At 42.8% G+C, this 23,748-nt stretch overlaps 1 protein-coding gene across 1 annotated transcript; it reads left to right on the forward strand.

The window, feature by feature from the left end:
* The first annotated feature begins 13,349 nt into the window (after positions 1-13,349).
* On the forward strand, positions 13,350-23,270 carry txndc5 (thioredoxin domain containing 5). The gene is made up of 10 exons (XM_080050312.1): positions 13,350-13,583; positions 16,365-16,517; positions 16,957-17,062; positions 17,155-17,251; positions 18,060-18,175; positions 18,533-18,619; positions 18,804-18,962; positions 20,627-20,709; positions 20,885-21,014; positions 21,693-23,270. Exons 1-10 carry the CDS (start codon positions 13,399-13,401, stop codon positions 21,813-21,815), a joined length of 1,239 nt encoding a protein of 412 aa, XP_079906438.1. The 5' UTR covers positions 13,350-13,398; the 3' UTR covers positions 21,816-23,270.
* The last annotated feature ends 478 nt before the right edge of the window (positions 23,271-23,748 follow it).

The following is a 23,748-nucleotide window of genomic DNA, read 5'->3' on the forward strand; positions in this document are numbered from 1 at the left end:
TCACAAAGCTAACAAAGCATAACGCTCCTTAAAAACTTCATCATGTTCTTAGTTGGGCCAAAGGTGGTGGAATGTTCCCCTGTGGTTCTCGGGGCAAGCCCTTTGCTCTAACTGAATGATCTCTCGATGAGATCTCCAAGGAGCATCTAATATCCCATCTACTTCGGCCCCTGAAACCCAATAAATCAATCACTTGTGCTTTACAAGTTACCCGTTCAGGAAATAGAGAATCCCTGTTGTGGATCATGGCAAACAATACAGCCTAACTGACAGAACAATGAGGGAGGCAAGAGATGGGTGTATGTGTGTGTCTGCATACTTGTTAGTGGCCCGGTGTGGAGATGATCTTTGTGTCTGTGCGTGTCTGTAGCAACTCCAGCCAGTGAAGCCCCCTCTGAATGTGAGCCAGCCTCCCATCCTCAGCCTTCTCAGGGAGGCCCAGGCTCTTGGCAGAGGAATGCACAGGAGTGGGCTCCTTCAATAAAGGCAACTCTCTCTTTTCAGGGACGGCCCTGGGCTTTACTTTTCATCGTTTCCCCCTTCACCGTCTCTGGGAACCCAAGTGTGCTGCTGCTTCGTTCCAAGCGTAATGGCTTTACCTTGAGGCCGAGACAGAAAGACACAGAGGAAGGGAGTAGTCCAGAGCTAAAATTATGATTCACCTACAGCATGCCCATGTTTAGTAGCAGGGTTCGTGACATCTCGTTAGAGCTCAACGTGGTTTTGTCTGCCATGCAGCAGAAAATGCATAATCACTACTTATATTGATATTTCCAAACTGACAGGATTCTGTCCCATCATATGTAGAAATTGTGGGGAGTGTATCAATGTTCCCAGTGCTCAATGAGATAATATTTTGGAGGGAAAAACTAAGGCTTATTTACTCTTCTACGTAACATAACTCAATCGAGTTGTATATCGAGATTAATCAATCAGGTAAAATCAACACATGACGAATATATCATGAATAACAAGTAACAAGTTTACTTTTCAACTGTATTTTAGCCACAACAGTTTTATACTTGCGGTCCACTTGCTCATAGTGAAGGAATTGTCTGCATAACTAATCAGCAAAATGTCCTTGTTATCATCATCCAAGCCACCTTTGTTAGCTCCCTTTCAATGATCCATTGATGGCATACATTTAAACGTGTACTTGCTCTGCACCCAGAAGTGTCATTCAGGTCTAGCAGATGTGTTGCTGGAGTACAAGAAAGGGGAAAATCAAGAAAGAAAAGGTCAAGGTAATGGGGAAACCGATAAAGCAGGAGAGCTATACAGATACAGAAAGAGCGGATGGATGATATGGCAACGGTAAGAAAAACCGAGAGAGGAGAATTGCTGTGCTAAAAAATCAATACGACAATGTATCGTTATGTTTGTTTTCCTGATATTTGTATCGTTTCCCAGCTCCAAGAATCAATATTTTGAAGAGGAGGAATCACATTTTAATTGGGTTGTGAACTACAACCTCAGCTCCTGTTTTTTGCAGTACGGTACAGTAAAAATGTGAGTGGCCCCTTCCAAATCGTAACCCATGTATCGTGACGGGTATTGTATCCTGAAGTACCTGCCAATACCTAGCCCTAGAGAGGAGAGGTGGAACGACAGGAACAAAGACAAAGAAGTAGGAAGACAAAGATTGGATGGGAGGGAAAGACAGAAGGAAAGACTGGTCCCTGGCCTGCAGATGAAAGCAGGCAGTGAACAGCAGCTCCAGGCCAGTCCTCCGAGCACCTGTTGCTGCCACACGGCCAAGTCAAACACATTATTCCAACAGACGCACTGCAGAATGGCTTCTGTGGAGAGAACTTTACCTGGTCCATGACTGCCTCTGCAGACACTCAGAGGTGCAGGCTGAACTGACACACACACACACACAAAAATGCTCAAAGGCTCCCTGAAATTCGTTCATACTCACTGCTTACGAGTGACACATCCAGGAGAGCACACACACACGGGCCCAACTTTCCGAAGTGAGATCCATCAGATCATTTTACTGCACATCTGCTCGAGCATGGAGAAATCCAGACACCTGTCAGAGTCGTACACTCCCTTAAAAGTACCCACCGACTGAAGCATGCCTACGATAAAAGGCATTTACAATCAAACATAAACACCTGGTTGGAGCATTGTGCCCCTGTCTGCCCACTTGTCACGCAGCGCTCTGTTAAAGGGACCTGGGTTATGGTTGGACCCAAGTCAATATTGAGCAGGGAACAAATCATCCTTAGAAAAACAGTAAACATCTGTTTTGTGACTTGGCCACCTCTCACTGGCGATGTCAGCCCGAGCTCGGAGAGGCTGGGCCCCTTCTACATTTTCCATGAGAGCAAGTGGGAGTTCAAGTAAGTGGGTGACAGCATCTGAATTTCTTTTTCTTTCTTTTTTCAAAAAGCAGGGAAAAATAAAAACAAACCTTGACGCAATGAAGCGGGTACCAGATCACTTTTAACTTGTCTTGCAGCTTTACCAAAAAGAATAAAACCACAGTCTTTATTTACGGCTTTTGCTTAGGCAATGTGAAGCCTCGTTGGTTATTGATGACATTTATGGCTGGACTCACATGAAATACTGTCTGCTGAAATATCACTTTAGAGCCCCACTTTTCTTGTAGCTTCAAGCTTTCAAGGAAGCCGCTTGATTTGTGGGTTGTCAATGATATTGGATGCACCGGTCTTGTAACAGCAACAGAGCGTTTTGTTCTCTTGGAAACGAACAGTATGTCATCCTCAATTGATCTTTGTTGGGAAATTCTGTTTTATATTTCCGACTACAAAGCAGCACCCATGGAGCTGGTAGCATTTTAACGTCTCGCTCAAGGACCCTTTGGCAGAGTGGATGCTTTCCAATGTGTGGGCTTTAAGGAGGTGAATATTTATAAAACGATATTAATATGTGAAGCGTGTACCGTTTGATAATGCTAAGGGGGATAGATTAATACTCCTCCAAACCCTTTTTAAAACTTGAACGTAAGGGGCCTAAACATCTCCATTCATCCATCATGTATTTCAATGATGGTCAACTACAGTAGAACATAAACCAGAGTGACTCCTTTTCATGCTCTTTTGTAAAACATTGCCACTGAGGAAGCAAGGGTCGTGATGATAAATTTAAGTGGCCATCGTGCAAATCTGGAAACACCAGAATGTCCATGAGTCCAGGTTCCCTTCTCTCACACTCCTTGCTGTCTACTGTCGTTTCTCTCTCTCTCTCTCTCTCTCTCTCTCTCTCTCTCTCTCTCTCTCTCTCTCTCTCTCTCTCTCTCTCTCTCTCTCTCTCTCTCTCTCTCTCTGCCCCACCTCAACCCCCTCATCAATCTGGCCGGTAAATCCTGATGGCTTTACCAGCAGGAAGTTGGGGCTTTTACAGGGAAGGCTCTGGACCGAGAAGTGTCTGTGAAAGGCTGAATCCAAGTCAAGGTGGGTTCTGTCGCCACCTGTGATGTCTCATCTCAGTCAGATGACATGTTTGAAAGGAAACGGCAAATGGCAGCCAGAGTCTCGTTACACATCTGCATTGCTGATCAGTATGGGCACCATTAGCAGTATGTAAATAGGATCAGAGATTTCTTACTCTAGACCTGTACCATAACCACTGACATCCAGGTCCTGTAATCCTGATGGTAAAATACCTCCTGTAAATGTTGATCCTCTGCCAACAATGACAGCAACGTGAAGCCATTTTATGTGTTGATTCGATTCCAAGATGATTGAAGCCTATGAAGAAAAAAAGATCATGGGGGGGACGGGGATCAGACAAACAGCAATTTCCAGTTGCACCTGTCCATATCAAACCTGTTTACAGCCTCTGTGCGGAGTTTCCAGCAGTGGGAAAGTAGCTGACCCTGTAAGTACACAGAGCTTGTGGAAAAGGATGGTAGTTCCAATAGCGTAGATACCTCAGGAGACCTGGCACAGCTTCAGTCGTCCGCCTGGATCCAGCAGAAAGCAGCAGAACATAAAAACACTTGGGATACAGCAGGAGTTGTCATGGTAATCCACAACCAACATAACCATTTCTTATGTCCCTCCTCCTTCATTTATCCCATATCTCTGTTCATCTAAGCCCTTTCCTTCCGTTTCCTAAAATATGTTTCCACTATTAATATTAAGCACTTTCTTTCTTTCTCTCATCCTTTTACTTTTTATTCTCCGTCTTTCTCTCTTTTTTCCTCTTTCACACTCCCTTCTTCCCCATTGTAGCCACCCAGATGAAAAGACAAAGCGCTTTCCGATTTCCATCCACGGACCTTTGTTTCTGGAGTCGTTCCATTCATGTGGGAGAGCCCTTTCGCTGCTGTCCTTTCCCGGCACAGGTGGCGGGCTGCAGTGGCTCTAGTGAGCGGTCTGCAAATGATATTGGCTCCTCTCTGTCGGTCACATCCTGTGTCCCGGAAATGATGCTGCCACGGGTCTCTGTGTTCCTAATGGAAACACGTCTGGCCTCTGGGTTGCATGATGTCCAGGTGTGGGAGGACGGTGCCGAAAGCGTTTTCACAGAAACACTGAGTGTCCGACAAGGTAATTCCCATATGTGTACATGACCGAATTAGATTGGGTCCGAAATAGCCCTCCGAAATATTCCAGAAAGTGGCCTTAAAGGTTTTCTCAGTGTGTACCTTGGCAGTGTTGTAAAAGCAGACCCCAATTTGAAATACATGCTGTTTGTTCATGAAGATTTTTATGTTCACTTGTGACAGTACTGAGAGAGTAAATAAACCTGTCAGGGCAAGATTTAAAGGAATAGGCCTAACCCTGCAACATTTTTGGAAATACGCTTATCTTTCCCCTTTACCGAAAGTAAGCTGAGAAGATCAATACCACTCTCAAATCTGTGCATTTGAAATAAGGCTATAGTAAACTGAATTTCCCCATTGTAGGACAAATAAAACATTCTTCTTCTTCTTCAGCAGCTGGTTAGCTAAGCTTAATCGAGCACAACAGGGAGAACAGCAAGCCTGGATCTGTCCAAGGATTTAAAATCCAACAACCAACACCTCTAAAAGTCATTCATAAACACAAATCTAACTATCTACAAAAGAGTATTGTCAAAATGACAAACTATTGCTTTAATGGTTTAATTGGTTTGTTCGCAAGTCAAAAAGACAATCTAAACAGTCTACAAATGGAAAGCATTTTGGTGTCTCCTCTTCATCTTTTACCTGACCAGCCTGAAACGCAATATATTTAGCACTTTTCCATTCAGAAAATATACTTGTATAGTGTGGACCGCAGAAACACGTCATGAAGAGAGTCTGAGCACCCTGCCGTGAGTTATTGCTTACTCTCTGAACTAAGTGGCCCAGAACAATATCTAACTATAGCATGGATTGTTTTTAAATTCACACACACCGTTCCTCTCCTCTCGTTCACTGTTCTCACTTTCAACCCCCTTCGCCACCTGCCGACTCTTGCACCCTCAGCCACTAACTTCAGGCAATTACGAAAATAAACAGAATGTCTTCAGGTCCCTGGGGTCCATTAATCTTTCTTTTTTTCCTATTACTTCATGCTGTAGCCGGCCTGGCAAGGTGCCTGGCCCTCGACAATGGGTAACCAGTAGACACCCACAACTATGCAGCCTCCACTTCACCGGGCAGAATGTGAAATGTGTCAGCAGCAATTTGGTCATATTAACCACAGCTATATGACATGTTGGGATTAAATAGTGATGTGTGGTTATTGGCTTGCCATGGTAACAATAGAGCCCTTTTGGGAGAGCAGGGTCTGTGTGTGGATGTTATTTATAGTGTAAAAAAATGTCAAGGAAAATAATCTCATATATCATTTTTCACCTCCAATTAACTTTAAAGGCATATGTGATTCACTGAGAGAGCCGCGGCGGGAATGTGAGAGTGTAGCAACAACTGTAGGTCACGAGAAGATGTCAGGGACCTCTTTTTGATATAACAGCACAAATAAACTTCAGTGGGTGGGAGTTCACGTATACCACCGACACCTCCGTGTCAGCACAGTGGACTAAATCAGCGCAGGAATATGATCACAGCAGTCATAACAGTAGAGGCAAAAATACTTTTGATGTGGAATGGAAAAAAGTTCTAGAAGGCAGCCCTCAGTGTATTCTTTCACTCAGTGGCACCTATGGGTGTTTTTTCTTTTTTTAAGGAACAGACATGTCAGGCAATTCGCCTGTTTGCACTTCTAGTTCCATGAGAGTTTAAATCGGTCAGAGTAAAATTTTATGCATTTTTGGGGCATTTTAGAAAAACAAGGACACACAACCAATGCAAAATAATAAATCCAACTCATCTACCAGCACTTCTAAAGCTCACTAAAAAACATGTATCTTCTTTGTTAAATTGTACACAAAGCAAGTGTTTGTTCGGTTTCTCTGGGCAACATCTTGTTGTATATACCATCTATGGCAACACATCACAAATTTACATTTTTGTTTCTTCACGCCCACACACATGATAACAAATGTTTGTGTTTCTTTTTTGTGTAAGTCTGCTCTGTGAAAACAAAACAAAAATCTGGATTTGGTCACATTGCACAATTTAAAAAGCCATTAGGTAGTTGTGGATTTATCTGCTTATTTTTCTCTTCTGTTGCTCTCTTTACAAGTAAGACAGACAAAAAATAAGACATTTCAAGGTCTTGAAAGAGAATGTACGTTTGAGTTTTCATCAATGAAATATTGTAATGCTCAAAGGCGTAGGTTTTGGTTCTAAATTGGGGGGGGGGGGACATTTTACGGCGGGTCTGTGCTCCCCCAGAAAAATTTGAGTTTCAAACACTTCATTAGTTCCTTTTCTGTATAAATTTATGGTGAAAATGTCCTAATTTATGTAAAGGAACAAACAACATTTAGGTTTCCGCTGACACAAATATAATGATATACCTGTATAATGCAATAAAGCACTGAGCACATTCAAAATGCATCATACGTGTTTTGGGATGTTTTTATTTGCAATCAAATCTCACTGCTCATGACACTTACTGTATATTGGTAATGAAATGCCAAGCCAACATAAGGGGGTGCACTATCAGCTGCTAATTTAACAAATGCATTAAAGAAAACTTGATAAAAATAGCATTCTTTGCACTGATTGTTTCGTTTGATGTCGTTTATGAAAAATTAGACTGTTTTGGAAATATGTAAAAGTTCCTCGTACTAGCACCTTTAAGTAAACTGTATTGCCATTGAATGTTAGTGCTTGCCTGCTCGTTTAACAATGGCATTTCAACGGTGGTCAAGGGAACAGCAGGACAGTTTCCTGTCACCAGTTGCCTCGAAAGCCTTTGTCACAAGCGCACACACGCACACACATATTCACACTGGACTTCATAAACACCTCCGCCTGTAACATATGACACTGACTGTGCATGGTAAGATCATTTTCACCCACTTTTAGCATATAGACATTCAAGAAGGCCGAGTTTTATGAAGGAATCACGACAGTCTGGAAAAGTGTATCATATACTGTACATGGTGCAGCTCTGGGCGCCACCTCTGTCTGTTTCCATGCTGTAACCACTTCCTTTCCGCTTCCCACTCTTCCTGTTGTCCAGATGAAAGGAAAAAGGGGGGATGATTAAAGAAAATACTGTGCACATACGAAGGCCGTCTACGTTTGGCTTCATGAAATCATGGCTATATTAAAAGTGAAGAGGAGAGCAGAGGGGAGGGCTTGCCAAAGGGCTGTCAATCCATGAAGCCAGCAGGTACTTGCTACTCTGGGAACAGACACACAAACACAGCTCCGTCGTGGGAATAGATGCATGATTTATAGACACTGTCGGCATTTACACATAGCTACAGCCCCCACGAGAGTCACTATTTATTCAATGCAATAAACTGGATTAATTATATTTGCCTAAAAATGTTCTCGCTCTCAAGCATCGTTTCCATCATGTAGGGGGCAACTCTGACTCATATCTGACCATCGCTGTTTAAAAACAACAGTCCATTTGTCATCTGAACCAGCAGCGATGAGACACCTGAGCTGTGTGGCGGTGCCAACACATTTTACAGTTTAAGCAAAACACTTGCTTTGTGTTCTCTTAACCCTGGGTCTGTTTTCATAATATTTCATCTTTTCATGGATGTCTTAATAGATTTATACCACTGGGTATTCTAAGAGCGGCCGGTTTGTTCTAGAAAGACAGCCTGAGGTGTGAAGGAAACTAAGCCCGCCTGCCAAAGCAGTGCAGTCAACCGGAACTTGCTGGACCATTTATAATCAACCAATTTGGCTTTTCCATTTACCTGAGGTGAACAAACTCTCCTAAACGTCTCTTAAATTATATCCTAAAGACATTTGTCTCACTGAGCTTCCCAGTATGACTTCACTGGCTTTTCTCAAACACATTGAAAGTGACATTTCATGTATTCCAGTTGCAATATTTTCAAAAAATATGGTGCTTAACTGTTAACCATGTGTATCTGTCTTTAAAAGGTTATCTAAGTTTATTGTAAATTGGTTTGGGCATTCAAAAATTCTGAAAGTGATGTTGTAAGATTGTTATGTTTATTATCAAGGATTAGGCAGCTTCACTTCATTTAATAATAATAATGAAAATACATTTTATTTATATAGGCCTAGCGCTCTTCTCTCACTCAGAGCGCTTTACAAAACCCAACAATAAACAAACAAAACAAAAAGAACATGTAGAGTTGATGGGGCTTGGGTTGGTGGGTGAACTAGGGGTAGGCGGAGGAGAAGAGATGGGTCTTGAGGTGGGACTGGAAGATGGTGAGGGACTCAGAGTCACAGATATGTTGGGGGAGGCTGTTCCAGAGCCTGGGAGCTGCCCTGGAGAAAGCTCTGTCGCCAAGGCTGCAGAGTTTTGATGTGTGGGTGTAGAGGAGACTGGCTGAGAAGGCTCTGAGGGCCCGAGGGGGTTGATAGGGGGAGAGGAGGTCAGTGAGATATGGGGGGGCCAGATGGTGGAGGGCTTTGTAGGTGAGGACCAGGAGTTTGTAATCGATCCGGTATGAAATGGGGATTCAGTGGAGCTTTTTGAGGACTGGGGTGATGTGGTTCCACGAGTTGGTGTGAGTGAGGAGACGGGCAGCTGCATTCTGGACCAGTTGGAGTCTGTTAATGGAGGTGGTGCTGATGCCGGCGAGGAGTGAATTGCAATAGTCAAGGCGGGAGGAGATGAAGGCATGGATGAGTCTTTCAGCAGTGTGGGGTGTGAGAGAGGATCTAATCTTTGCAATATTACGGAGGTGATAGAAGGAGGTTTTGGCGGTGTGGCGGATGTGGGGTTCAAGCGAGAGGGTGGGATAAAAAATTACGCCAAGATTGGCGGCCTGGGGGGAGGGGGAGACCGTGGTGCTGTCGATAGTGTGTGTGTGTGTGTGTGTGTTGGGGGGTGAGTTTGCTGAGGGTGGATTTGGAGCCGATGAGGAGGAGTTCAGTTTTGTTGCTGTTGAGTTTGAGGTTAAAGTTATTTTTCATCCAGAGTGTAAGTGAAGACAAGCAGGATTCAATGTGGGAGATGGGGAGGTTGTGGGTGGATTTGGTGCTGAGGTAAATCTGGGTGTCGTCAGCATAACAATGGAAGTCCATTGAGAAATGGCGAAGTAGCTGACCAAGGGGGAGGAGGTAAATGATGAAGAGGAGGGGGCCGAGTACAGAACCTTGGGGAACGCCTTGTGTGACGGTGACAGCGGCAGATGTGTGGTTGTGGAGGGAGATGAAGTGAGATCTGTCGGAGAGGAGTGAAGCCAGCTGAGTGCAGTACCTTCGATACCGAGGTTGCTGAGTCTGGTTGAGCAGGATGGTGTGGTTTACAGTATCGAAGGCTGCACTCAGGTCAAGGAGGATGAGGAAGTTGAGGGAACCAACGTCGGCAGAGGTGAGGAGGTCATTGAAGACTTTGAGGAGAGCGGTTTCTGTGCTTTGGAGGGGGCGGAAGCCAGATTGGAGGGATTCAAAGAGGTTATTGGCGTGGAGATGGGATTGGAGTTGTTTGGTGACTATGCGTTCAAGGGTTTTGGAGAGGAAGGGGAGGTTGGAGATTGGGCGGTAGTTACAGAGGGAGGCGGGGTCGAGACCAGGTTTCTTGAGGGTGGGGGTGACAGCAGCAGATTTGAAAGCAGAGGGGACAATTCCATGGGACTGTGAGGAGTTAAAGAGCTTAGTGAGGTAGGGGCAGAGAACGGGGAGGCAGGACTAGAGCAGGGAAGTGGGGAGGGGGTCAAGGGAGCACTTAGTAGGTTTGGAGGAGCTTATAAATTTGGAGAGTGCAAGAGGGGTAACCAGGTCGAAGTGGGAGAGACGGCAATGTGGAGGAGGGGTTGGGAGGTCCAGCGAGATGGGTAGGGGAGGGGCCATTGAGTGTGCAGGGGGTTCATGTACAGGAAAAAGTGAATGGTTGATGGTGGTGATTTTGTCAGCGAAAAACTGGAGGAATGAGTTGCAGAGATCTGGGGTGGAAGTGGAGAGGGTGCTGGTCCGGGGTTTGAGGAGGTTGCTCACTGTGGAGAAGAGGGTTCTGGGGTTTTGGCAGGGGTCAGAGAAGATGGCGGAGAGGTAGGCAGACTTGGCAGCGGTGAGGGCGTCTTTGTAGGCAGTGAGGTGGAGTTTGGCCTGGTGGTGGACTGTGAGTGAAGTTTTTTTTGGAGAGTCGTTCGAGTTGGCGGCCAGTCTGTTTCAATTTGCGGAACCAGGGTGAGGAGGTATTAAAAATGATTTAGTTTAAAACAGTCTTCCAACACTTATTTTACAACAAACTACAGACTTTTATTGAACTTCTTGGGAATACAGTCTCCACTCATGTTCACATGTTCTAATAATTGAAAAATTGCCATTAGCTATTTCCTTTGGCATTCTCCATCATGCACATTATGGTTAAACCTATAGGCTATCCTAATCTCCCCAGCATGCAGCACCAATGCCACTTATGCTAATAGGACTTAAACATTTGGTGATCAAGTTTTCTACATTGAAATCTTAACCTCACTTGATCTTTTCACATGGGAGTGTGTGGCACTGAATTGGATGCTGCAAATAATCAACACTTAGAACAAATAGAACAATAGTATTGTTCAGCCTACTTAGGCCTTCATACCCTTTCACTTTCCTACCCTCGCATGATCTCAGGATCTCAGCTCCTGTAAAGCCGCTGTTACCATTTAGGCTTCCATACTTTTTCCAAGAATGGCCCTTTTTGATTTAAACCAGGGGTGTCCAAACTTTTTTTCACTGAGGGTCACATACAGAAAAATAGCCTATGAAGAGGGCTGGGCGGCCTATCCTAGAGTAAAGTTAGCAAAATCATCCAAATGTAGGCTAGGTAGGTAATTAAAGCTTGATGATTGAATATGCTGTGCTTAGCTCCTAGTCTATATAAAGAAAAAAACGGCAAATCACAGCTTTCCATTAGCCTAATCAGGCCCGGTTCTAGACAGTTAGATTAGGGTGGGCCTGTAGAAATTTTAGGTGGGCACACTGGGCAGAGAGACCGAAGATGCGAGCGCGTGCAGAGTGCGCGAGCATAATTTTTTGCCCTTGTAAGATCTCTGCGTCTGCTTTTTGGAACATTTACTGTGAATTGTGTAGAACACAATATGCAAATAAACTTTGAGTGTTGCTGAGTGGGAGATTTGATTCTTGCGTGTCTTTTTTTTTTTTTTTTATCGCAGTATTAACTGTAGGCAGCCTGAGCTGATAGAAGAGATAGCTTTGGGACTGGGCAACCTGGATGGTGGTAGTCCAGAGCTATACACTATATAGCTATATAGTCTTTCCACTATTGGCTCCGATGTCCAGCTGGGTGAAGATAGTAGCCAGCCGAGGTCACGACCCTGCTAGTGGGGTCCGGGGGTATGCCCCATGGACATATAAAGAAATGGACACCGTATTGAAACATGGCGCCCATTCATTCCTATGAAAGCTGCTCATAGGCGCAGAGAAGCAACAAGGAAGTATAATCCGGAAATTCCATACGGCCCAAAGCATGACGTAGCATCGACGTAGCTGCATTATGGACCTATCAAGAAAGAGGGCGGCAAGCGTAGCGGACTGGAGGCGGGAGTAGAATCATTCTCGTTCTGTAGCATCTAGCCTGGCGAAAACAAACTGAAAGCCGTTAAAAGCCGTTGGGCTAATAAAACGCTTGAGGTGGCGTTTTGAAATGAGAAAACTTCAGTTTTAATAGTATATGGTCTAAAGATAAGTATGAGCCTATGATTGATATCCAGAAAAATTTTGCAGAGACACAATCTTGTTCGCCGCTTGTACTGTGTGGACAGGGAAATCTGCCTACGGGCCGTATGAAAATAAGCTCCACCCCTCACCATGCAATACTAATGGGTTGGCCACATGTCCATGCTGGTTGCTCGGAGAAGGCACAGTCCTGGGGGCCTGGTATGCCCCCCCGCAAGATTTTTTTTTACCTTTTTAAAGTGAAATGCATGAATCTGGTGCACTTTGATAGGAAAATTAAGAGGCTAAATCTGAGGAATTTTGTGTGAACAAATAATTTGGAGACACTGGGTGGGATGAATTAGAAGCTATTGAAGAAAGACACATGGATTTTCCATAGAAATAGAAATTTGAAATAATCCTCTGGAATGGGCTTGGTGCTCTTTTTCTATTACGGGACATACTATCTACCAAAACATTGTATTCCTTTTATTGTATGATAATTTACATTTACATAATATGATGTTGATATCAAACACACAAACTGAAAAAAAATAAATAAAAAAAAATCGGGACGCTAACCAACCGCTCATTTCGCTTATGCCTCGGGCCGGCTCTGCTGCCCAGTGACCACTATAAGCGGGTGGGTAACTTGGATGCAGGCTGTCCTGCCCACCCAATAATACAATTAGAAGCAATGTATGGTAATGGTATAATATTTAGTATTAATTAATTGTCTGAATTTTATTTGACATTTTATTGGACAGCGAATGAACAGGTCTGTCCGATAGTGGGTCTGGACTTCCACCTAAAAAAGGTGGAAGTCAGGGGCCCACCCTGGCCCCTGGCTACCGCCGGCCCTGAGCCTAATTGTGTTACAAAAAGGGTTGGCAACTCATTCTCAAAACAGCAGCCTAAAGGGGTAAGGGCCTATTAGCTAGGGCCTGTAGTGTAGCCTATATTTTAAGTTATGCCAATTCGTTATTGGGGATGTTAACACATCAACTAAGGTTTGTTAGAAACATTTTATCAACTTTAATTGATCCGGTCAGGCCGGACAGAGTTGCGAGCCTGGTTGCAAAGCGCTCGCGGGCTGCAACAGATCTCCACAACATCCCAGTTTGCAGACGCAGCTGCAATAAGAGGAATCTTCATGCGTGAGTCCCATCCACAGCGCACATTCATCTATAGTGAGGCTGCCGAAGGGGCGTGCACGCCAATAGTCGGTCTTTCCAAACCAGCAGGAACACTGTTCGCCAACCGAGAGAAGAGTCACCATGGCCCTAGCACTGAATTGCACACCTTACATGTTGTGTTTAATTTATTGTTCATTATTGTTTGCCAGTGTATTTTGCGACGCCGAAGCAGAAGAAGATGAGCATGCCAAGCACACGTACACGGTGGAGATGTTCAACGCGGCGGTGCATACTGCACCCCACTTTGTCATGTTTTTCGCCCCATGGTAAGTGAACAGCCAGGTCACAAGTTTTCTTCCAAACGGAGGTGTATAAATGGCTTGGAAGTGACCTTTGTCGTACCACGTAAACACCAAAAGTAGCGAAAAGGACTGCCTGTTACATTGGGATAAGAGCTAACCGGCAAATTAGCATACAAGCTAGTTAGCAGGCAAGCTAGATGGCTATTAGCCCTTTCCTTTTGGTCAAGCAGTGCAGTTAGCTTAGCTTTTTACTAGCATAGTCGAACAGTTATCCAACTGCAGTTTGGAGCACTTTTTAAACGGGCCCCGGTGCTTACGACGCTAGCAGCTTGTTATAATAAGTTGAACACATCACAGTGAACGTCTAAACGGGGAAGTTAAACTAGTAGACACATTATGTAGGCGTTACTGAGACTGTGAATTAGTGCAGAAATAGTCAGTCAGTTTAAAGTTGTAGTCCGGGGGAGCTGTGCCGCTTACGTGGCAAGCACTGATTGACTGAGGTCATGTCAGAGGTTCCAAAAATGGGGCCCACGGACCCCTGGAGGGCGTTTTTTTTCGTTTTTTTTTGGGGAGGGGGGGCGGTCAGGTTTTCTATTGTTCATCTCCAAATTGAATGAAGGCCTACATGTAACGTTAGGGATAGATTCCATCTGCATATGATATCACAAATAATTGTAGTTTCTTTCTTAATTATATTCCACAGACATCTATGACTAAACATGTATCAGATACCCAAATTGGTTTTGGAAATTGACTGCTTAGCTTTAAATGTTGCACACTATGCATTTCTGTCTACACTTCAAATGTCTTATTATTGCAACAAAGCAGAATAACCAACAGGCTTCAACTCACATTGCTGCTGCTGCTGTTAGTCAGACTTTACTCCTCTTTTTACTCGATTCACATTATTTGTCTTCAGGTATTCATTAGGGCAGGGGTTCTCAACCTTCTGCAAGCTGGGCCCCCCCAAAGCTGGGTCATTGCAGTTGGGCCCCCCCACCGACCCTGACAACCCCCCCCCCCCCCCCCACACACACACACACCACCCTACACAGATAGATAGATAGATAGATAGATAGATAGATAGATAGATAGATAGATAGATAGATAGATAGATAGATAGATACTCTATTATTGTTATTATCACAAGGGCTAGGCCAGTGGCGCACCTTTGAGTTGAACATTGGGTTTAGGGTTGGGGTCCGGAAATTTCTTATAATTTAACGTTAAATTCTGGTGCACTTTTATGTGACACTGAGGAAATGTTTTTTTTTTTTAAATCTCCTTAGAAGAGAAGAAAATAGTAGCCTAAATAGAACAAACACAGCATAAATTCTACAATAGGTATACCTGTTATGAAAAAGCTTCACAAAACAAAGTCTATGATCAATGGGAAACACTGCTGTCTGACAACCCAGTTCAGAGAATGTTTCAACTATTGAGTCTTGGATTTGGAAAGTGGCCAGATTTAGCTCAAAATGCTACCTGCGATTAATGTGCTGTGCAGCCTGAACGCGGAGTTGTGTGTGTCTCAGTGGCGATTCCAGGAAATTTTGACTGGGGGTGGCCAAGGTGGACCACAGAGCTAGAGTGGGGTGGCCATCACACCCCTGAATGAATAACATGTGATATGCTGTACAACCAATTCAAAGATGATTTATAATCCCAAATGCCCAAATCATGTTAGTATCCATTGTAATGTTTGTCAGAAAACTAAACCCCTGAAGGGGGGTCTGGGGGCATCCCCCCCAGAATATTTTTTTGTGTTTTTAACATGTAATCTAAGGATTCTGGTGCATTCTGGCGAAGATAATAAAGGAAAAAGTCAATATTAATTTCAGTTCAGATGAATAGTAAAATTAGCAAAACAACATAACTTGCTAGCAGCCAGATGCCTAACAACTGGACAGAGGGACGGATGACAACTAGATTTTGACCAAATATCTTGCTAAAAAAATAAACCTTTATTTATGAAATTCTGCCCTAAGAACATGTTACACTTGCTAACTACAAACTTAAATTTTTTTATTCAGATTTCAAAAATCTGCTGGGACACGTGCCCATACACATGCATGGGTGGCACGCATGTCACAAGCACACTTATGCTGTTTTCAAGACCTTTGCTGACCAGAGACAAGTTCTAGTGGCCACAGTCCTACCATTAATTCAGTACTTGAAAATTGCAAACTGATCTCATATCAGTGGATTGGAGTGTTTGTGTGATGAACTTGGCAACTACCTATCAAAAAAAGTTAAGAAAGAAAAAAAATACATATCATCTCTGAACTAGGCTACATATCAGGAATAAAATTTAAATTACAAAAAAAAAAAAAAAAAAAATTAAGATTAAGATTTTTTTTTTTTTTTTTTCATCCCCCTCGCGCCCCCCCGGTAGGGTGTCCGCGCCCCCCCGGGGGGGCGCGCCCCACCGGTTGAGAACCACTGCATTAGGGGATGGTATGCACAATAATAACGGCTAGTCTTATTTGTTTAAAAATTTTTTTACATCAAACTGAAGCTCTGGCTCTCAGAAATAGCTGAAGCCGATCCTTCTGATATTCTTTTTGGTCGTCCAGAGTAGAGAGGAGGAATCAAATGTTCTCATAGTAGGTCACCATTTGCATTATGGCACGTTTGGAGTATAATGCCTTAGATAGGCCACTCCAAACAATGATCTTCAGAGTTGTGTGGAAATAATTACTTTTAACCAGAATCAGAGTTGTAGTTTGGGCAAGGGACGTATTTTTAGAATAACATATGTTGTACACCACCGACAGTGATTTGTGCCTCTGTTGTGTCCAGGTGCGGCCACTGCATGAGGTTACAGCCAGCATGGAATACACTGGCAGACAAATACAACAGCATGGACAGCCCACCTGTGTACGTGGTAAAAGTAGACTGCACCCAGGACGTCAAGTTCTGCTCCAATGACCACGGAGTTAGGGGATATCCCACGTAAGTACGCCACATGTATTCTTTAATTCATCTATTCATGGTATTTCAATTGCATGCATTGCATCACCTTTTAGGTTTTCACATTTTAAGATCAACAAACTAAACCACTACTTTTTTTAAACAATGCATTGGCTGTTGTATGTAGGTGGAACACCATTATTCATCACTGATTGACAGAGAAGTGACACATTGACCTGCATTTATATGAATATTCTGCCACTATTCTGCCACTGTCTTATATCTTAAATGTTGCTGACTGCATACTGAACCTGCAAACAAAGCAGTTACTGGATAATGATTGATTGAAGAATACTTTACCAACAATAATATGTAACCTGAAAGCTTGTAATGACAACTAAAGCTTCAGACACGATTAGACTTGAATCATTACCTCGGCAATCCTTCACTTAATAAAAACAATGATATGTGGTTTGTTTAGGCTGAAGCTGTTTAGGCCAGAGCAGGACGCAGTGAAGTACCAGGGGGCCAGAGATCTTGAGTCTCTGGAGACCTGGATGCTGAAGACACTCCAGGAGGAGCCTGCAGTGAGTTGTGTTCATTCAGACATCACCTCAAGTCTTTAAGCCAGTGCAAAAACAGCGGTGTTCAGAGATGCTTTTTGTTGTGTGTCCACCAGGAGCCAGAGACTGAGCCGGAGCCTCCCAAGATCCCCGAGCCCAAACAGGGCCTGTATGAGCTCACTGCTTCCAGCTTCAAGGCCCACATAGCCAAAGGTGAAGATCTAGCAGAACATGTGCTGTTTATAATGCTTCATGAAAGTGCTGTTGTACAGCCGAACCAAGGCAAATCAACAGTAAACTTCATCTTGTTTATTTATGCAGCTGCATCCTGCCTGCAACAGATGAATTGTCTCCGTTACTTTCAGTTCTTCTTTCAGTTTTGGGCCACACTAAGTCGTGTTTCACGGAGAATGGAAACACCTCATTTCCTTGATTGACATAACTGACATTTAAGAATGACTACCTGAGTCACAATCCACAGCCGGCGTCAATGCGCCCCCACTGTCTAACACTCGTCTCCCGTCATCTCACGCTCGCGCATTTTCAGACAACGACTGCAAAAATAAACAGTGCTCACTGCTCACGATAATTGTCTCGTTGAAATTGTGGCTTGTAAGCCGCGCTCAAGTCAAATGTTTTGGTTTTGAAGAAAAATAAATGGTTTCTTGTTTGGAAACGAAAAAAAGCAGGATATGACATAGGGATTTTTAAGGCAGTGTTTATTGGTCCCACCTTTATGTCTTGGCAACGAAGCAGCAATAAACGTTGTGTAATTGGTTGCGTATAACCTCTGTGTAAGAGGTGTATATTTTCATTTACAGCAGGCTGTGTTGAGACTGAAGTGGAATCAACTTTTTAATTTGTCCATCAAATCCAAAATCTTTTTTTCACTTGTGAAATGATGTCATACTACTTATCGTATGCATTATTTAATGTTATTTTAGTTTTCCAACTGTGTTTCATTGTCTTCCTGTTTCTCTGCGCTTTAGTTTTCTAATTTGGTTTTCCTCTCTCCCCTCAGGGGCCCATTTTGTGAAGTTCTTTGCCCCTTGGTGCGGTCACTGCAAAGCCATGGCCCCAACCTGGGAGCAGCTGGCCACCTCCTTTGAGCACTCCGATGATGTCAAGATAGGAAAGGTGGGTCCTTCTGACTCTGCACTGGTTCATGTTACAACCACTCGTGAGTAATTAGTCAGCTATTGAAACATGAAACGACACATATTCTAACAACGTTATAAACGGCTACAAAGACATTTGTTTTTACAGTAGTGGTGACTGTTATTGCAGTGCTCCATTTGCTCCCTTCATTGTAAGTAACTTTACACTACCAGCACAGTCGTCCGGTTACCTGTTTGACAAAGCAGGAAGCTGGTCACATGGGAAAATACCTGTTTGCATACCGGGCTATTAACCAAACCCACATTTCCAGGGCCAGTTTTTGCGTTGATGTTTCATTCTATTTTATTAACACATGCTCTCATATTCCTTCCCTAGGTGGACTGTACGCAGCACTATGAGGTTTGCTCTGAGAACGGTGTACGGGGATATCCCACACTGCTGTTCTTTAACAACGGACAGAAGGTATGGGAAGAAGGTTTGCTGCTACAGTTTCCTTTCCAAATGATCTCTGCATGCATTGCCGTCTGACTCACTCTTTGTGGCTCTTTGTGTCAACAGTGGCTGTTTCTTTACAGCCTGTTGAAAACAACAAACATGATATGTTTACTTTGGAGCCACTGAAAATGTGGCGTTTCTTTTTTTCCAGACAGAACAGTACAAAGGCAAAAGAGACCTGGACTCTTTCAAAGACTTTTTGGACAACCAAGTAAAGGTTGCAGCAACTCAGGAGGAAGAGCAAGAGCCAAGTGAGGAACCAAATGCAAACGAGATCCCCACTGAAGATCTAGCCGCAGAGGAAGTGAAGGTGGGTGTCATCAACAAAAAGGAGAAATGTCAGGGAATATGGTGAGGTGTGGAGAATCCTATTTGGAAATAGGGTTGCAAAGGGGTGGAAAGTGTCCGGTAAATTTCCGGAAACTTTTGGGAATATTCAAAATTGGGAATTATAGGAATTAACTAAATGCCGATCATTTAAATGATTTTTTTCTTCATATCTTAACATAAATCTAAACATATAAACATTATGTTTTGTCATAGGCAGACGTCCATGCAAACTAATACAATAAAAAAAACATTACATTTGCACAGATTTATTTGTAAGTAGAACTTTATCAAGTTTTGATTATTTTATGAACAATCAATAATTTCACTAACAACAAAAAGATGAATGTTGAGGAAAATATAACTCATCTGTCTGACTCCACCCATTCAATAAATTAAGTAAAATGCCCCCCATGTGATGGAGGAATGCACAGTGCATGTAGGGGGCGTGGCCTCAGTACCCCTGCAGTAGGATGTGTGCTATGTGCAACATGCCAAGTGTACTTGCATGAAATCTGGTTGTTTTAGTCAAGATTATGCTAAAATATATTTTCCCAACCTATATTTAAAATCACTTTTTAAGCCTCTGTAAACCTGCTCTAGTAAAAATCAATATATGATATCAAGTTGGGTGTCTCAATAATCTTTAAAAAAAATCTGATTTGAGGTTAAATGTTGATAAATATTATAAAACTTAGTTGAAAAAAAACTGCTTTTTACAGTCAAGAACGTTTGCCAGGACTGAAATAACATAGTTAGAAGGATTATGTGCATTTGGGTTGCTTTAAATTAAGTAAATTCTCGTTATTCCCGTTAATTCCCATGGAAAGTTTCCAACTTTGAAAATTCCCGAAATTTTGCAACCCTATTTGGAAATATCAACCCGTGTCTGTCTGTAGTGTCAGAAACATACAGTCAGAAAGAGTAATACCATATTTGTTAAATAGTCCCAACAGTAGATTTAATGTGTTGAAAGGATCCCGCCATTGACTTGTAGATGCCATACTTATAAAACTGCTCTCATTCTAATGCAGTTCAACAATACCATGTATTGAATGCTGTTATCCATCCCAGCTACTGAAATGTTCTAGCCCATATGTTATTATTGACTGCTTTCTTTGGGAATCTGCGTTTTTGCATGAGCAGATGTGGAGGTGGGGGTGGCACCTCTAGGGTGGACCAAACATGTAGTGGACACCCTTTCCTGCTTATGAGTAAGGATGTTTGAGCTTAGCCTCCATCCAACTATATATCGGGGCACTCTGGTGGCGTTGCGGGTAGAGCGCATACCACATAGGCTCAGTCCTTGTCGCAGTGGTCAGTTGCTCGAATCCGACCCATGAACCTTTACTGAATGTCATCCCCCTCTCTCTCCATTTCCACTCTGTACTCTGTTATCTTGATCCGTCAAATAAAGGTTGAAATACCTAAAAGAAAATATATTTTTAATTTGTTTTATATATATAAAAATGTTGTTGTTGTGGTTGTCAATGGGGACCAAAGCGTTGTCATGGCAGCCTAACTCTTCGCTGCTTGTGTAGAAAAGGAATATTACGTTTTTCCAGGTGAACTGCTCTATCTCAAATAATCAAGAGGATCATCACAAATCAGCACAATTTATTAAACGAGTTTCTTTCCCCTCTGCAGTCTGGTGTTCTGACCCTGTCGGAGAGTGACTTTGAAGAGACAGTGGCCAAGGGCTTCACCTTCATCAAATTTTACGCTCCATGGTAAGATTGGCATCTCTGGAACAAGTGGCATTTTCAAACACTCAGATATTTAAAAATATACCGCTCACAAATTTTCAAATGTGTTGAAGTCCTGCATTGACATTACAGTCTCCCGCCAATTTCCTAGTATCCTTTAGTGATGTCATTTCCTGTGTGATCCTGCTGTCAACTGTAGGTGTGGTCACTGTAAGAACCTCGCTCCAACATGGGACGATCTTTCCCACAAGGATTTTGCCGGCCTCACTGACGTCAAGATAGCCAAAGTGGACTGCACTGTTGAGCGCACACTCTGCAACAAGTACTCGGTGAGTTCAAGATTTAGTGTGTTGCTCAGGATGTAATAAAACAAAGATGGTGGCTTTATCACAGAGCCATAAAACGGGAGGACTTGGATTTAACACATGGGGAAAGGAATGTTGGCACACACACTATCAGCTTTGATTGGATGGAGCGTGTAATTGATGCTATTGAGAGGAAATCCCAGGGCATTATCTAATGTTGACAGGGTTTCAGCTAGTGGGAAGATGTTCCACACAGACCTCATGTCTTCATTCAAACTTATCTGGAGCAATAAATAGCTCAATTACATCAACAGTCAAAAGTCTGAAATTCCTATTACTGTTTTGACTTCTTATAGATAATAATCGAGCCAATTTGTCACCGCATAAATTGCACATTGTACTGCTCGCAGAATTGCAGCGTCAGAGTTCAAGATCCACTGTTCAGTTATCTTTCTGAGGAATGATGATTCACTCTGATAGAATGTGCCCTTGTTGTTGTGTTGTTCATATCCAAGATATATCTGTAAGTCTGCAACATCTCAAAATCCGGGCTGTATTTTGTTAAAGTTTGATGGAGAGACAGGACTCCAACCGAGGAAGAGCTGAAATCAACTCAGCAGTGATCTGAAGCAATGTTCTATTAAAAATATTTTCACGCTGCACCAAAGCATATGGACTAAGTTCCTGTCATTCCCTCTTCAGGTTCGAGGTTACCCGACCTTGATCCTCTTCAGGGCGGGGGAGCAGGGCGACGAGCATCACGGTGGGAGGGACCTGGAGAGCCTGCACGCCTTCGTGATGAAGCAGGCCAGAGACGAGCTGTAGAACGGCTCAAATCAGCTCTCGCACTGCATAACTGGCCAGTAGGACACCACTCTCTCTCCTACAGCAGCCATACCTCTCTTTATCTCTCTCTCTCTACTCGGGTTCTCCCTAAGAAAGGGGTCCGCCAAAGACAAGACTGTCTGTTCTTTCTCCTGTGCTCAAGGACAGAATAATTCAGAAGAGTGTTTTGGATGTGAATGTATTTCTCGTTTGTCGCCCAACCTTAAATCCCCGTAATATGGAAAATACTGACGGTTGGGACCACGAATGAAGTGATATGTCTGACAACCACTTTTGCAAGCACTGCTCAATCAGAACCAGAATTCTTGCACAAATAAAATGTTTAATGTTTATTAAAAGGGTAGCACTTAAGGACAGATTTCACAGTTTCTGCCTGTCTAAAAAAAATGATTGTTTCTGATGAACTTCTGTAGCCATTTGACACGTGGGATCTGCTGTTAAATCATTAGCCATTAATGTTACGGTACTGTCATTCGAACGTTTGTGAAGGTTCTGTCAAAAGCCAAATGTGAAGATGAGTGTTAAGTTGAGGGCACTTCCTATCCAGTGATCTCCTGTTTGACTTAACTCTCTCAGGGAAATGCCCACAAAGACTAGAACAAGCTGACAGGAATCATTGTTATCACAGGAGTCTGATCAAGGCACATGGATTTTTTTCTCTCAAATGTCAGCTTTTGGAAATAACCAGATGAATTATTAGGCTTTGTGATTTGAACATCTTAATTGTGCATCTTACCCATTTTCTGACTCCTGTGCTTTTAATCAGTCCTCTCTACTCCTTGCAGCATTCAGTGTCTCAGGCCTGGACCATGTCTCCCCATAGAACCAATGCTGTGATACTCAGGTGATCTGGTTGTGACATACAGTTACACCAGTTGCTTGTTTCTGAATCTCATTAACCATTTAAGTGATCTGGAAAAAGAAAATTGTAACAAATGCTACCCAAATTAACCATACGTTTTCTAGTTTTAATTTAAACTCTTGACTATAACCACTGGTCAGAAATGATTCAAACTGAAATCCAACCATCAACCCACAAATCCAAAAGTCAAAGGCCACTCACCTAGTTCGTATAACATTTGTATTTTGGCTGATAATGAAGTTTTTCAATTCAGTTTTCTGTGACTCCCCCCACCTGTCAGGCCATAATCATTACAATGCAAATGCTTTATGACCCAGGTTATGTGCAATGTATGGTGCTGCATGATGCTGAGCAGCAATTATTGTCAAACCCAGGTACACAGTCAGTCAGAGACACAGCAGTTTTTTCAGTAAAAGTTTTTTATGGATAGCACATGGTCTAAGGAACTCCAGTGAGTATTTTTTTTCCTTGCAAGTCATGGGTTGTGCACTACCCATGGATTTTGTACAAAAAGAGTGAATAATGGCAAGTTGTAACATGAGATTTCATAATAAAAAATAAGTTTGTATTCATTTTGTTCTTGTCTCTGTTAATAAGGTAAGATATCTTTTTAATAAAAGGTGCAATAAATAAGCTGAGAATGTACAAGTATTTACAAAAAAACAGTCTAAACATGATCACAAATGTAAACAGCAGCTTACCAGAGGTATATTTTGTAATTTACGATTGGTTAGGCACAAAGGGTATTTTGATTCTTGTTATTAGTTTTTTTATAAAAATATGTTCTCTAATAAACTCCATGTCATTCAAAGCTCACAGTAACATGTTCAACCGAAAAGATGTTGCCACTAGACACAAATCTCAACATAATTTTTCCCTCAGGGTTGAAAAAGCAAATGGCTAATTTCAGAAAGCTGGCACAGAAACTGCTCTGCCGGCCGTTTTTGACTCGCTAAATGTTTTTCCACAATCTCTTGATGGGTTGTCCGGGATGGTAGCGTTTGTTAACTTTGCGAGTGCAGCAACATGGAAATGGCCATTTGCGGTATG

This window comes from Ammodytes marinus, assembly GCF_949987685.1.
Source record: "Ammodytes marinus genome assembly, chromosome: 21".
Taxonomy (NCBI): domain Eukaryota; kingdom Metazoa; phylum Chordata; class Actinopteri; order Uranoscopiformes; family Ammodytidae; genus Ammodytes; species Ammodytes marinus.

Excerpts from the sequence above, each read along its gene's own strand:
- txndc5 (XM_080050312.1), top strand. The coding sequence starts at position 13,399 with ATGGCCCTAGCACTGAATTGCACACCTTACATGTTGTGTTTAATTTAT. Across the intron at positions 13,584-16,364 it reads GTCATGTTTTTCGCCCCATG|GTGCGGCCACTGCATGAGGT; the intron begins GTAAGTGAACAG and ends TGTTGTGTCCAG. Across the intron at positions 18,620-18,803 it reads TCTTTAACAACGGACAGAAG|ACAGAACAGTACAAAGGCAA; the intron begins GTATGGGAAGAA and ends CTTTTTTTCCAG.